Source organism: Dendrobates tinctorius, unplaced genomic scaffold, assembly GCF_039654945.1.
Source record: "Dendrobates tinctorius isolate UK_male_01 unplaced genomic scaffold, ASM3965494v1 ptg000161l, whole genome shotgun sequence".
NCBI lineage: Eukaryota > Metazoa > Chordata > Amphibia > Anura > Dendrobatidae > Dendrobates > Dendrobates tinctorius.
In genome coordinates, this window is record NW_027361828.1 from 2,531,749 (window position 1) to 2,547,449 (window position 15,701).

General features: G+C 38.5%; 1 protein-coding gene and 1 long non-coding RNA gene across 5 annotated transcripts in view; one reads left to right on the top strand and one right to left on the bottom strand.

Moving 5' to 3' along the window:
- The window catches only part of LOC141052526 (uncharacterized), a 110,316-nt gene extending 98,623 nt beyond the window's left edge, over positions 1-11,693 (top strand). For both annotated transcript variants that reach the window (XR_012220830.1, XR_012220829.1), the window contains 2 exons: positions 10,227-10,277; positions 10,383-11,693. This is a non-coding gene — a long non-coding RNA (uncharacterized lncRNA). The remainder of the gene's footprint in view (positions 1-10,226; positions 10,278-10,382) is intronic.
- Positions 1-15,701, bottom strand: part of INPP4B (inositol polyphosphate-4-phosphatase type II B) — a 1,297,521-nt gene that overhangs the window by 605,510 nt on the left and 676,310 nt on the right. For all 3 annotated transcript variants that reach the window (XM_073549778.1, XM_073549777.1, XM_073549779.1), the window contains one exon: positions 10,216-10,254. In XM_073549778.1, coding sequence (XP_073405879.1) covers positions 10,216-10,254 — 39 coding nt within the window. The remainder of the gene's footprint in view (positions 1-10,215; positions 10,255-15,701) is intronic.

Sequence of the window (15,701 nt, forward strand, 5' to 3'; positions counted from 1 at the left end):
AGTAGTTTTCTCCCACACATGGGGTATCAGCATACACAGGACAAATTGGACAACATCTTTTGGGGTGCAATTCCTCCTGTTACCCTTGGGAAAATAAAAAATTGGGGACTAAAATATCATGTTTGTGGCAAAGATTTTTTTATTTTCACGCCTGGGCGTTATAAACTTCTCTGAAGAACTTGGGGGTTCAAAGTGCTCACCACACATCTAGATAAGTCCCTTTGGGGGTTCTAGCTTCCAAAATGGGGTCACTTGTGGGAGGTTTCTACTGTTAAGGTACATCAGGGGCTCTCCAAATGCGGCATGGCGTCCGATCTCAATTACAGCCAATTTTGCATTGAAAAAGTCAAACGGTGTTCCTTCCCTTCTGAGCTCTGCCATGCGCCCAAACAGTGGTTTACCCCCACATATGAGGTATCAGCATGCTCAGGACAAATTGCACAATGACTTTTGGGGTCCAATTTCTCCTGTTACCCTAGGCACATCAGGGGCTCTCTAAACGCGACATGGCACCAGCCATTTCTGCCTTGAAAAAGTCAAATAGCGCTCCTTCCCTTCTGAGCTCTGCCATGCACCCAAACAGTGGTTTAGCCCCACATATGAGGTATTGGCATACTCAGGACAAATTGAACAATAACTTTTGGTGTCCTGTTTCCCTTAGGAAAATAACATTTGGGGTGAAAAGATCACTTTTGTGGAAAAAATGTGATTTCTTAATTTTACGGCTGTACGTTATAAACTTCTGAGAAGCACTTGGGGGTTCAAAGTTCTCACCACACATCTAGATAAGTTTCTTGGGGGTCAAGTTTACAAAATGGTGTCATTTGTGGGGGTTTCTACTGTTTAGGCACATCAGGGGCTCTTCAAATGCGACATGGCGTCCGATCTCAATTCCAGCCAATCTTGCATTGAAAAAGTCAAATGGCGCTCCTTCCCTTCCGTGCTCTGCCATGCGCCGAAACAGTAGTTTCCTCCCACATATAGGGTAAATGAGAAATCACTGGTTAACTTTTAACCCTTATAACTTCCTAACAAAAAAAATTTTGGTTCCAAAATTGTGCTGATGTAAAGTAAACATATGGGAAATGTTACTTTTTAAGTTTTTTGTGTGTCATATCTCTGTGATTTAAGGGCATGAAAATTCAAAGTTGGAAAATTGCGAAATTTTCAAAATTTTTGCCAAATTTCTGTTTTTTTCCCACAAATAAACACAAGTTATATCAAAGAAATTTTAGCACTAACATGAAGTACAATATGTCTCGAGTAAACAATCTCAGAATCACTGGGATCCATGGAAGCATTCCAGAGTTATTACCTCTTAAAGGGACAGTGGTCAGAATTGGAAAAATTGGCCTGGTCATTAACGTGCAAACCACCCTTGGGGGTTAATGGGTTAAAGAGTAACCAAACCTTGGTAAATTATTAAATATTTTTTAGGATCTTCAATTATTTTGTTTATTCAACAGAATCAGTTCAATGTTGTCATCAGTTGTCGATGGGTGTCCGGCTGCTTCTTTACAGCTGACATTTCCTTCAACTTCTCTATCCATTCACATACACTCCTTCCCGACAAAACACTATCTCCATACTGCGCACAAAATCTTTGATAACACCACAGAAAACAAATCACTGAATGCTGCTCTTCTTTGGTGCCAATCTCTTGCAGGGTTTCCATTGTTTCACACACTACAGTCACAAATAAACTGATGTAACACATTTATACCTGCACAGCAGTGACTGGTGAGACAGCAAACTTGTACGGCAAGCGATAAGACCATGAGGCCAACAGAATTTTTAATAAAACTGGAATGCAGAAAATTTTTGACTCTCCTTCATGTATTTAAAGGAATCTGTCAGCAGGTTTTTGTTATATAATCTAAAGACAGCAGGAGATCGGGGCATAAACACATATTTCAATGATGTGTCACTTAGTGGCGGTGTGCTGTAATTTACTTACAATGAAGACTTTATCACAAGGACATTATCACTGCCAAGACTGGTGAGCAGTGGTCTGACTCCACCTCCTCCTCTGATAAGCAGCTAACTATTAATATACAACAATGTACAAAGAAAGCTGTGCTGTGGGCGGGGGCAGCATTCTCAGCTTTGCTATATGCTACATCTAAAAACTCTGTGTCGCATCTTCTGCATCTAGTAAACTAAGTGATACATCGTTAGAATCAGGGTCTCTGACTATACCATGCTGCTCTCAGATGAGGAAGCAAAAATCTGTTTACAGATTCCCTTAAAAAAAGACTATTTCTTAGTTACTCTCTAAAAAAAATGAGAAAAATAGTTTGCTTTCAAACTGTAGTTATTTCTCTTTCTCTCTATGTATGAGGCTATGTGCCCATGAATGCAGAAAATTTCTGCATGAAAACCGGACTCCTTCCCAGAAACCACGTTTTTTTCCACGCGTTTTTTGTGCGTTTTCTACACAGTTTTTGCGCAAAACCGCGCTTATTTTATGCGTTTTTTTGCGCGTCCCGAGTCTCATAGAAAATAGCTAAAAACGCGGACTTTTCCTCAATTAATGTGCATGCTGCGTTTTTTTACCACGATGTGTTTTTTTTTTTTCGCGGAAAAGAAACGCATCAATATACACAAAAAGTGCAAAATGCATTAAAATGAATGGGATGCTTCTTTTATGTGATTTTTAAGTGTTTTTGCCGGTTTTTGCTTAAAAACGCAAAAAAAAAACGCTTACGTGGGCACACAGCCTTATAGTATTGCAGTATATTAAAATGTTATATAAGATTTATTATATTTAAAACCTTTTAGATTTGTTTTACATAAAAGAAGGAAAATCCTAATATCCATGTATACATAATGCAGTACTGCTGTAGCTCATAGAGATGGCTCTAATTACACATACCGATGTTTATATATGTATGAATGCCATAAGACTACTAAGATTATTCCTCACTTTTTAGGAATCCCCGCTGACTTGATCTTCAAATTTTTGTCTGCAGTGACCTCATTAGCATGTCGACACCATGTAGAAACAGCTGTTAAGGACATCTATGTCAGTGCAGTCTGTCTTGTACAAACAGCGATTCTCCTACATCAAAGGTATCTCATCACCACTGATCAGACACCTCTATTGAATTCCTTAAACTGCTTTGCATGAATATGCTTATGAAGTCAAGAGCCTGTTTCTATGGATTATCGGCATACTGATGAAGTCACCGGTGGGCAGATCGTAAAGGAAGAAGTTAGGAGGGATTCATAAAAAAGTGAAGGAGGAATAAAAGTATGTGAAGTTCATTTCATTAGTGAAAAATTGATTTTGCAAAATGTAGACAATAAAATTCAGTCATTTGACCCAAAATTTATGATGAAGACTTCTTGAGTTAAAGAGAATTTTTCACCACATTTGACTTATGTAAACTATTAATATAGGCATATATGTCTCATATCAGATGCCTTGGTGTTGCGAAATCACCTTTTACCATTTTCTGTAAGTGACCTCTTCCAGGCTCTGGGGAGGATGGTCCCGGAAGATAACTCTGCCTCCAGAGCTTATTTTACATGAAGGAGGAGTTACCAGTGTGATATGTAATGGCCGATCTCTGCTCTCCTGATCTCACTGCAGAACTGTGTGTAATTATAACTGACACAGCTGCAGGTTCCTCTCAGTTTCAGCTTCCATCTCTCAGGCAGACAGGGTTGCAATATTGTTGCAAGGCAATATAGCAGAGCTCAAAGAGCTGCAAAATATGTATTTGCTAGAAGACAAAGTTCATTTCTGTTCTGTGTTAGTTAGTTGTCTCACACTCTGGATTGGACTGACCCACAGGAGAACAGCAGATTCCTCCGATGGGCCCCTGTCCAAGAGTGGGCCACCAATCCTCTTATCTGAGCAGTGCTCGGCACAATATACTTGAATCACTATGTACAGACAAAGGCAGCATCAAATTCATTTAACAATCTACCCAGTTCATTGTTATATCAATTTGCGATTGCGGATAATGTCACATTTCATGTAGCTAAAAAGTGGGGCCCTGGAGTTAGTTACTAGTGGGCCCTTGGTACTCCAGTCTGACACTGCTCACACTAGTAACTCCCCCTTTTATTTAAATAAGCTCTGGAGGCAGAGTTATCTTCCAGGCAGCATCCTTCCCAGAGCCTGGAAGAGGTCATTTACAAAAATGATAAAAGATGATTTATCCACAACAACACATCTGATATGATGCATACAGGGATGACTGTTTTCAGCAGTCTATAACCTGTATGCCCATATAGTTTAGATAAGTCAAATGTGGTGACAGATTCTCTTTAAAAATGAATGGAAGAAAAATATTTCCAGTTTATGAACAGCAATCCTCTAAATCAGCCATATTATAAGAAAAAATCTCACTCTATAGAAAAGGTCAACAAAAGCTAGAGGATTTCTAAATTAATAACTCTATGTGCAATACAGGGGATACATGACATGTCTTTAGGGGGGATTCACACTGTACTCATGCTGTGATTTAAATTAGCAGCACTATGTATGATCAAAGCCTTGGGGGTATTTTGATGTGAAGAGGGTACATCATTTAAAATTGTTGAGAATCAATGGTCTAGATAATCACTATTACAGCTTTTTAGATGTCATTTGAAATCTTGTGGGTTTTAAGCATCTAATCTCCTGTATTAAATAATGTAGATTACCAGAAAAAAGAGTCTACTGTGTGCGGGCTATATTGTCCATTTAAAAGTGGCCAGTTTTTGCTGTTATTTTATTCCCTCAGCTTGCCTGAGTTTTTTCTTATATATATCTGAAATACATTTCCAGAGAAGCCTTTTATATAGTGCTAGTTTTTATGGTCTCTACCAAGGGGATGTCAATTACAGGATTCTCCGGGAGCGTGTATTTAGACTTCTCTTTACTAGTCTGTTGACAATGTCCACTTGGTAAAGGCCATATAATTAGCACATTGTGTACACTAAATAAAAAGGCCCAAGTCTCTGGAACCAACTTGCGGATTTAAAAATAAAAAAAAGAGAAATGGAATACTCATTGGAGCAGTGGAAATAATATAAGAGCAAAAACTGTCCCCTGTTGACATTGTGGTATTTTAGATAGCAGTGAAGACAAATGAGGTCTTGGTTATAAGGTCTGCACTCTTGGTTTGAGCAAGGGAGGCTTGTAAAATTGCATACATGCCATGTTCTTTTTTCTCATTTGTGTTTTAGTAATCCATACTTTAAAAAGTGTCTGGCTTCACTTTCAGAAAAATTTTGACATATAGAGGCATGGCAGAAGTTTTCATTGTGAGGTCCAGTCAACTGCTGCTCTCCTCCATCACTGAAGACACTCAAAAGAATGTGTGTGGACCTGATTCACCAGCTCAGGTTCTGGCATAAAACTAAATATGAGTTGTAGCACCCAGAAAAAAGCTTTATAAAATTGCTAGTTCAGTTAAAAATATATAATTTTATTAAACATAAAAATAATATAAAAAGTAGCAAAATAACTACCACAAGTACAGCTAATGAAGGTAGGTATACCCCCAGGATGTGTTATAATATAGTAGGTATTATATATCCATATCTATACAATAATGAAAACGATCAATCTTGCATACTTATTGTGCACTCATATTGCTCAATAACATAGGGAATCAAAGTCATGTACACATATAGCATATCATAAGCACCCACATCAGTGTTAGCAGAGACCAACTGAATAGGGAGAAAAAAGTACAAAGCCCCCTTAACAAGTAATAGCAATGTTGCAATTATGTTTAATAAAATTACCGTACATACTTGTGTATAAGCCGACCCGCATATAAGCCGACCCCCCTAATTTTGCCACAAAAAACTGAGAAAACTTATTGACTCATGTATAAGCCGTGGTTTAATGGTGGTTCAAGAAGATGCTCCATAGATAAAAACCCCCATATGCTGCTGCACAAGGGTTAATGCTGGTCCAAGAATATGCTCCATAAATAGCCCCCATATGTTGCTGCATAAAGGTTAATTCTGCCCCATAAGATGCTCCATAAATACCCCCCATAATATGCTGCTGCAGAAGGGTTAATGCTGCCCCATAAGATACTCCATAAATACCCCCCAAATGTTGCTGCACAAAGGTTAATGCTGCCCCATAAGATGCTCCATCAATACCCCCCATATGCTGCTACACAAGGGTTAATGCTGCCCCATAAGATACTCCATAAATACCCCCATAATATGTTGCTGCACAAGGGTTAATGCTGCCCCATAAGATGCTCCATAAATACCACCCATATGCTGCTGCACAAGGGTTAATGCTGCCCCATAAGATGCTCCATAAAAACCCCCATATGCTGCTGCACAAGGGTTAATGCTGCCCCATAAGATGCTACATAAATACTCCCTTATTTGCTGCTGCCACTTCTGCAATTAAAAAAAAATGACATACTCATCTCTCCGTCCCTGGGGGTCCCAGCTCCATCGCCGTCCACCGCTCTATCTCCTGGGTCTCTGCAGTGACATTCAGCAGAGGGCGCACACTGACTACGTCATCGTGCCCATGTAACGGGGACAGGTGAATATTGTTCTGCCCCGTCATACTCACCCACTCCTGGCACACGGTCTTCTCTGTAGCCTCTGCCTCTCCCTCGGTCGCCTTCTTCCTGCCTTCAGCGGTCACATGATACCACTCATTAAACTCATGAATATGCACATATTCATAAGTTTAATGAGCGGTACCACGTGATCACTGAATGTAGGAAGATGACCGAGGGAGAAGCAGGGGCTGCAGAGATGTGCCAGGAGAGGGTGAGTATGGTCTCTGACACCCCCGCTCCCCCTTCCCCGCCCACTCCCGGTATATGACTTACGTACAAGCTGAGAGGGGGACTTTCAGCACAAAAAAATTGGCTGAAAGTCTCGGCTTATACCAGAGTATATATGGTATATATTTTAAACTGAACTAGCTGTTTTGTAAAGCTTTTTTCTCAGTGCTATATTATTTTTTGCTTTACGGCTAGAATATACAGGATAATTATTGGTGTGTTTGTGTAATTATGAGTTGTGCAAAATGTTTGCGATATTTGAGTTTTGAAAGTGGGCAGAGGTTTGAGAGGATCAGCAATGGAAGAAAAAATCATAATAATTTATGGCACAAAAGTGCACTCTGGTCCCTGAAAATGAATGCATGTGAAAGATGTGCCAAATTCGCTATGAGGCGCGCTTTCTTGAACACAGTGCAAAATGATAGCATTGATGGAGTGGTAGAGCGTGATTGAGTTCTTAATCCACTTAGTTTTAGTGATTATGTACAACGTTCCCTTTGTTATAACTGAAATTCACTCTATATGTGCTGACTTACTGCTGAACTTGTAATACAATAGTATTTACACACAGCAAATTATTATTAGGAGAAAAAGAGCAGCACATTGCACAAATCATGAGACAAAAGGATCAATTAGATTCCTTTTAGGCATGGAAATCCAACTACAGTCACAGCTCTCACATCTCTCCAAATGGAGCCAAGCAAAAAATCTGACAAGCAATAATCACTATGAAAAATAAAAAACAGGTGCTTCACTTAAAGATCACTGACTGAGGTTGGCATACTCTTTTTTTATTCTAAGAGTCCATGGCCTACATACCCCACTGTATACCTATACATTGGCAAACATCCAAGGTATCCACCTGGGAATACTCCTGAACCTCTGATGTAGCAACAAAAGGGATGTGAACATAGCCTTATTTAAAATAGGCCTAAGCTCAGATCTGGAATTCCATTTTAAGTTTCAGACAGAAGCTACTATGTTACTACTTCACATACGAGTCCCCAATAATTTTAATAATTATATAATTGAATCGATCCATGGAGCATCAACTTTGAGTCAAATTTCTTGAAGTTTGCAGGCCACTGGGAATTTGAAGAGTTTGCGATTCAATTTACGAGGATCAGGCAGGAAAAAAATGGAAGAGTCACAGAGTTCGCTAATGAGGTCAGATGTTTTCCCATAATACCCTGCACAGCCAATCAGGGGAGGCCATCACAGCCAGTATAAAAGATGAGGGCCGGCCAAGCAGCAGCATTTTATGGTTTTGCTGTATTGGAATAGGAGATCAGAGTGCACATTTCATTCCACAAAGGGACAGAAAAATTGCAAGACTTGATTGTGTTGTACTAAAGCACTAGTGTTCAAACAAATTGAAAATGATAGTTTCATTTTCTGAATTAATTTGAGTTAGGGAGGTGCAGTACTTGCATAACTAGTGTGACCTTGAATTCATTGATCTGTGATATTCTGAAGTAACACCACACTAATAAAAAAAAGTTTTGAAAAAACTTCACAGACTGCAATTGTAAACCTGGAGGGCAGTTTAAAGCTGTGACGCGGAGTCACTACACATGGGCAAGTTGTGAGATAGGGTAGTCAGGAGGTCAAAAATCAGATACTAGGACAAAAGCATGGTCAAGTAACAGATTGGGGTCAAATGCCAGGAGGGTACGTCAAGACAGGGGATTACAACAAAAAGTATAGTTATAGTTCAAGTCTGCAGTCAGATACCTGAAGTTAGAGAGCATCAAAAGCAGAAGGGATAATCCATGCAAATAATCACAATGAATCTGAGGTAAGTAACAAGATCAAGAAGTCAGAGACAGAGAAAGCACACACACCTAACTTAAGCCCCCTTCTCACATAGCGAGATCGCTGAAGCGTCACCGATTTTGTGACACAACAGCGATCTCGCCAGCGATCTCGCTACATGTGACACGCAGCAGCGACTGGCCCCCCGCTGGATATTGCTGATCGTGCTCGATTGTCCTGGGCCATTTTTTGATCGCTGGTGTCCCGCTAGCCAGTGAGCATTGCTGTATTTGACGCCGACGAGCAACCTCGTTGGCGACGCAGAACTCAGGGACGCAGGCGGGAATCATTTGAAAAGCTGCTGTGTGACAAGGTATTTGTAAAAATTTGCAATTATGCATTATACTATATATTTTGCCACATATGTGTGTATATGTATATCTATCATATGAAACCAATTTTTGTGCAATTTATTTTAATACTTGCCTATTTAGATACCCTTTCTAATCTCTATGTGGATACTAAGTGTCGCTGATTCCTTTATATATTGTGATTTTTGATTGACTCATTACTTGTATTCTATTATTCCTTTTTGGAAGAAAATAATAAAAATATACATTTTTTACTCTATTGCTCTTCAATCCATTTTTTCTTTGGGTATTAGACCAGATTTAGCAGCAGTGCTGTCAATCAAAATGCAGACAGCTTAACAAGCCCCAGGATCAGATTTAATCACTGAACCATCACTCACAAAACTGACAACCCAGCACCCTACAGATCCCATAGGGTGGCTGATATGTCATTCAAGGTGTCTCTAGGCCACAGTCCGATATGAAACCATACAAATACTTTGTATTTTAATTTTGCTAATAAAGAAGTATCCTGAAACCTAGGCTTGTGTGTCACAGGCAGTGAAGACATCATTTCTTGTCCTGGTCTTTGTCCTGTGAATCATCACATCGCATGCACTGCTGGCCACATTCCAACTAGACTATTGAGCGAGGCTGTGCCCATCTAGTTGGAATGTGGCCAGGATTATGCATATTGCATAGTTGCGGTCACGTGACCACCGCCGTAGAGGATAATCCTTTCCGGAGCAGGAGAATCCTCACAGTGGGCAGTGTGCGTGAGGATTCACAGAGTTACTGCAGACTTGTAGTTTAAGACCAGACAACCTCTGCAATGATGTGTCCTACAGATTATTATATATATGTTATGCTTGAAAGGCATCAAATTATTGACAACAAACACCATTATGAAACATGACTGCGATGATGGAGGAGATTTACTAAGCTAAATTCTACAGAATTTTGGTTCAAATTGCACCATAAAGCAGATGTACATACAGCACCAAAATCCTTTAAGTTCAGACACCGATTTGCTTTGCCTGCCTAGTAAAGGAGTTGTGAAGAGTTGTGAAATGTGCCAGCTTTATTAATAATGCTCAAAATGATTTTGATGTAAAAGATTAGTGTAAAGTAAGAAAGTCAAGATGTGGCAAAAGTAAAATTATGTAATACTTGTAGCATGGAGCCCCCAATGTATATAAAGCTGGCACATATTCTGTCGCATCTAGTTTTATTGTTTGCAAATGTAGAACTGTAATAATAAATCTCCCTCAAGGTTTGGAGAACTTGCATTATATACAATTTTCTTAGTACAAGTTGTATAAAAGTAAAAAAAAAATTATTACCCCACTGTTAGGTCTTGGATCACTGGCTTCTGGAAGAACCTATGGGAAAAGAAAATTAAAAGGTAAATGTTTTGAAGGCTGTACAAAACCATAACATTCTGCAACTTTTATTATCATGGTTTAGCCTACTATTAGATTATTGATTTTCTTCTACTTTCCTGTTACAGGAGTACAACTACTCATTTCAAATCAGTCCCCAAAAGAATTACAGCCACGGGAGTGAAATGATCAGAATCTGTTCTAATTGGTACCCAATGCGTTATTTTGGTCACTCTGTGCTAATATCAGCAGTCTTTAGAAAACATGCTCCTCTGCCTTTTTTCATTCTGCAGCAGGAGAAGCAAAAATCAATAGCACTGTAAAATGGATGAGAATGAATAGTTCATTAGGACTGAATTACGCAGCTTCCCCAGCAGCTACAGTGAGTCACAAAGGGGCATCCCACTGCCGCTCCTGACCATACGATCAGAATAAATGCTTGCTTAAAGACTTGAGCTGAGGATATTTTCCTCAGTGATACATTTGCTGCTGCTTATTAAAAATTTAATTTTCAATTCACTGGTATATAACTTTACATCAGATATACTTTATTTTATGCAAACATTCACTTTGCTCATTTTCCATATTCCCTTATTTAGTGTTGCCTTTTCATAACTCTAACCCTCCGCGGAATCATTTAATAGCTTATATTCTTGTTTTGTTTTCTTTATGCGTTTACTAATGTATAACATTAAGTTCAATCTGCATAGGCTGTAGCTGTAAATGTATAATGAAACCAGAAACCGAGGCACTAGGGTACATAGGGGTATTTTTACATATTCTTACATTGCTAAATGGTTTCCACTTCCTTTTCACTCTTCGGCCCCAATTCGTCAAAGTGATTTCACCATAATTCTTCAGTAATTTATTTTGAAAAGTCTCAAAATTTTGGTGCAACTTAGAGTTGCACAAAAAATTTGTAACGTTTGGCGTTTTCACACATCAACACATCACATCAACAAAGCTGGGGCAGGACATGGATACGGCTGGGGTATAACGCCCCAACTCACTTCATTTAAGACTAACGGTGGCATTCTCTATGAAGAAATTTTACTTTAGTCAGAGACTGTAAAAAGATTTGTGCTGCGGCGCATGGAGGTGCATGCTACTCCTCACATGCACCGATTCATCAAGAAGCGACCCACAGTACACGTCTTCAAGAATCAAGAGTGTCTGACTCCACCAGTCCCCCTCATCAAGATCGGTGAGAAAATCGCTAGTCCTGATGAATCAGGGTCATTGTCAGTATATTTAAAAATACAGTATGCATGAATATATTATAAGTCTATAAAAATCTAATTTGTGAATTATGTGCATTCAAGTTTCCAAAAACACTGATATATTAAAGGTCACGTGATGGTCAATGTGGATACAAACACCTCAACAGCTTTCATGAAAAAGCTTTTAATTACTGTGTAATGAAGTCATGTAAACTGTAACATTCTTTTCGCTTTTCTTGCTCGACATTTTTTCTAAATCTGTTTGCACTCAGTGAACATAACAATTTTTGTCTATATTCATTGGCTTAAAATCCATATTATACTACATAAATCTGGAGTATTGGGGTTTTCCAGGTCTAAGATATTGTTGGTCAATCCTTAAGATAGGCCATCAATATCAGAACAGTGGGGGTGTGACCTTTGCCAACCCCACCGGTCACCTCTTCTGCTCTGGCGGTGGCCAGTTGTAAATAGTGAACAGACCTTGACCTTGTAGTTGGCTTGTGCCATGTTATAGAATGCATGTTCTGTGAGCATTCAAGGTTTATGATTAAGGAATACTTTTTTTAATCAAGACGGTAGTAGATCCCAATTTGAAAGTGTGATTAAAAACATTGAAAAAAAGATTTAAATAGTTAAATTGATAGTAGTAGTAGTAGTTCTAGGCACCTATCATACAAAATCCTTATAATCCAAGACTACCGGTAGTCTCATCACTAATATCTGGAAGCAATATTCTTTCCTACTCACGGTACATACATTTTTAATTAAATAGGATGCATTACACTAGCGGAACTTAGTGTAGAAATGTGCAGATACTTAGTCGACTGTAACAGGCATCAGGAAGTATTTTGTACAAATGCACACACCAGAAAAAAGCAGCGTACATGCATAATATAGTCTGAAAACTAGAGTACAATGGTAGACTGTAGTGTGGGTAAGATATAGAGGGGGCCAGGGGTACATAGACCATTATGCCACGCAAAATTAATACCATTTGTATTGGTTCTGCAGGTTTAGAAAGTTTCTGCAGCTCTGATATTCCGCACATTTATTTTATTAAACAGTTCAATAGGTTCAGAAGCTGATTAAATATTTATTGCCCAAGATCCTGGCACTAAGCAGGCAGTTAGTATATTCTGTAACAGAATCTCACGAGATGGGAGAAGACCCTCATTATACTCTTGGTCAGAATGTCATCATCACCAGAAAGCCCCTTCCATAGAATGATTTTTTTTTTCAATTTTGTCAGGCAGCCAATAATAAATTTCAAGAAAAAAAAAGTCAATAAATTCCAAAAATTCACCTTACAGCATTAGGATCTTAGGTTGAAGTCAGAGTAAAATATTTCATTCCTACTGTGATTTGGAACAAAAAATAAACTAACTGGGTCCTTACCTAGCTTCATTTTGGTACTGTGCAGCAAGCAGTAGTGCCTTCCTACTTTAACAGGTAATTGAAAGAGTCCTAGAAGAATCCAAGCCGCTTGGTAGTTTTCGCCAGCAACTAAAATGTCAACTTGTTTGACTGCGGGGACTGGAACCATCAATTAGGAGCTTGCGCTTCTATATTTCTTCCCTGTACTAAAGAACTGTGTGAAGACTGAGTTCTGCTGCAATTTGGTGACCATAATAGTCCTAATGACATCCTCACTCCCCTCACCATCACTTACTATATGCAATGTTGCCATCACTGCTAGAACGAAAAAGGAAAGGGGAAAAAAAACACCTTCGCATCGATTATGGTGTGACAGGATAAAAGAAAACGACACTTTCACCGCTGTCGTGATCACAAGGAATTCAGTATGAACCCATGGCTCCTAAACATTCAAAAGAGGCCATCCCACCATATCTGCTTAATCTAATGCATCTGTTCAATCACTCACTGGAAATAAGTCATTATGCTTTCTTGGCTACTCATACCAAAAAAACTACTTAATTACTAGGTCTTTGATCAAGAAGCCATGTCATAAGAAGATTAGAAACAGAGCCTTAGGAGTCACTGCAGAAGAGCCTTAGGTTGTTTCCGTAATTAGTCATGTACCTAAAAAACTACATAGCGGTGCAGAGATTGACTAGACCCAGCTCACCTTCCCGCACAATGACACTGGCTGATGCCTTCATTTTCAAGACTACTTGTTATTCCTGATTTACATTTCACAGTTATGCTAGACAGACTCGCCTTTGTTTAGCTATGTGTAGATTGTATCATATCTCGTAAAAACAAAATATCTCAGGATTCAGTTCTTACTGATAATAAAAAGTGAACTTGTGCTCTTTGTTGTCTCAGAGGTAATTAGCCTGTGGCTAAGACCATCATAAGCCTTTATTTCCCACTCATCTCCGTACTAGTACAAAAAGATGCTACAGGTATAATAATCACAAGGAAAACAACAAGCTATCATCCAGCCTTACAGAAACCAAGACAGCTGTAAAACTTCATTGCAGGAAGGTGAAGCATAACAATTCTGTACTCTTCTGGCTACTGGAATTTTTTTTTTTGCTTTTAATTAGGGTTTGTTTTGATAACTAAGGAAATTTTGAAAACTTTCCGTGAACAGATACAGGTTAGTGTGCCTACCAAAGAAAGAGACACACCACTGTATATATATATATATATATATATATATATATATATATATATATATATATATATATATATATATATATATATATATATATACACACTCACTCACAGCTGTGCTCAAAAGTTTAAATACCCCGGCAGAATTTTTGCTTTCTTTGCCATTTTTCAGAGAATATGAATATCACCAAAACTTTTTCTCCACTCATGGTTGAGTGAAGACATTTATTGTCAAACTACTGTGTTTTCTCTTTTTAAATCATCTTGGCCATGTCTCTGAGCAGTGTCATTACCTAGAACTGGACGTCCCTCAAAAACTGATGAAAAGACAAGAAAAAACTTTGTACAGGAGGCTGTCAAGAGATCTCCGGAACATTAAAAGAGCTGCAGTAATTTCTGGCAAATACGGGTTGTGTACTGCATGTGACAGCAATCTTCCATATTCTTCATATGTATGGCCTGTAAAGTAGGGTGGCAAGATGAACGCCTTTTCTCACAAAAAAAACACTCCAGCCTGGCTATGTTTTGTCAAAACCTACATCAAGTCTGCCAAAACACGTGGGAAAACGTGTTATGATCTGATGAAACCAAGTTTGAACTTTTTGATCATAATTCCAAAAGGTTGTTTGTTGCATGACCAAAGAACACCACACCCAGAGTGAAACATAGAGGAGGCAGCATTATGCTTTCAATCTGTTTTTCGACAGTTGGAACTATAGCTCTAGTCAAGGTGAAAGGAATTATGGCCTGTTCCAAATATCAGTCAAATTTGCAACAAAATCTTCAGGCCTCAGCTAAAATGCTAAAACTGAAGAGGAATTTCATATTTCTATATGACGACACTAAGCATACCTCCAAATCAACAAAAGAATGGCTTTGCATGAAGAACAAAGTTTAGGAATGGCCAAGCCAGAACCGAGATCTGAACTCATGAATATCTCTGGGTTGATTTAAAGTTATCTATACACAGGAGATCCCCTCACAATCTGACATACTTTGAGCACTACTACTCAATGATTGCCAATTTTAGAAGTGCCATGCTGATTAGACTGCTACCCAAAAAGACTGAATGCTGCTTTAATTTCAAAGGGTACTTCAACAAAGTATTAATTTCAAGGTATGCATATTTATGCAACCACATTAATTTAATAACATAATGGGTGTATTGATGAAACAAGATTTTTGCTTGGCGACAAGTTAAAGTGGAAAAGATGCTATTTTATAATAGTAGTGCACAAGGTGCTATCACAGTGTCGTGTTCTTTTCCGAATTTTCAGATGGGTATGTCAATATCTGTTAATTGACTATTGCAAAAAAGTAATCTTCTCCATTAAACTTGAAATAATGGCCTTGCCAATCTCTAATTTATGCATTTTTTTTTGCAGTCTAATGTCTATATATATTGAGATTTAATTCAACCCAAACCTAAACATATACATCATTTTCTTTTAGAGATGTAGCAAAGCAGAGAGGATAATTGTCGGTAAATATTTTTTTTTCCTTAATGGATTTTCTTTAATCTACTTCTAAGGGATTAGGAGTTTCAAATCACTTCTGTAGATCTATTTCTCAGGCAATAAACATAGTTGCTATCATGAGGATCTAAAACATTGCCTTCTTGCAAACTGTGCAAGCAAAGGTAAC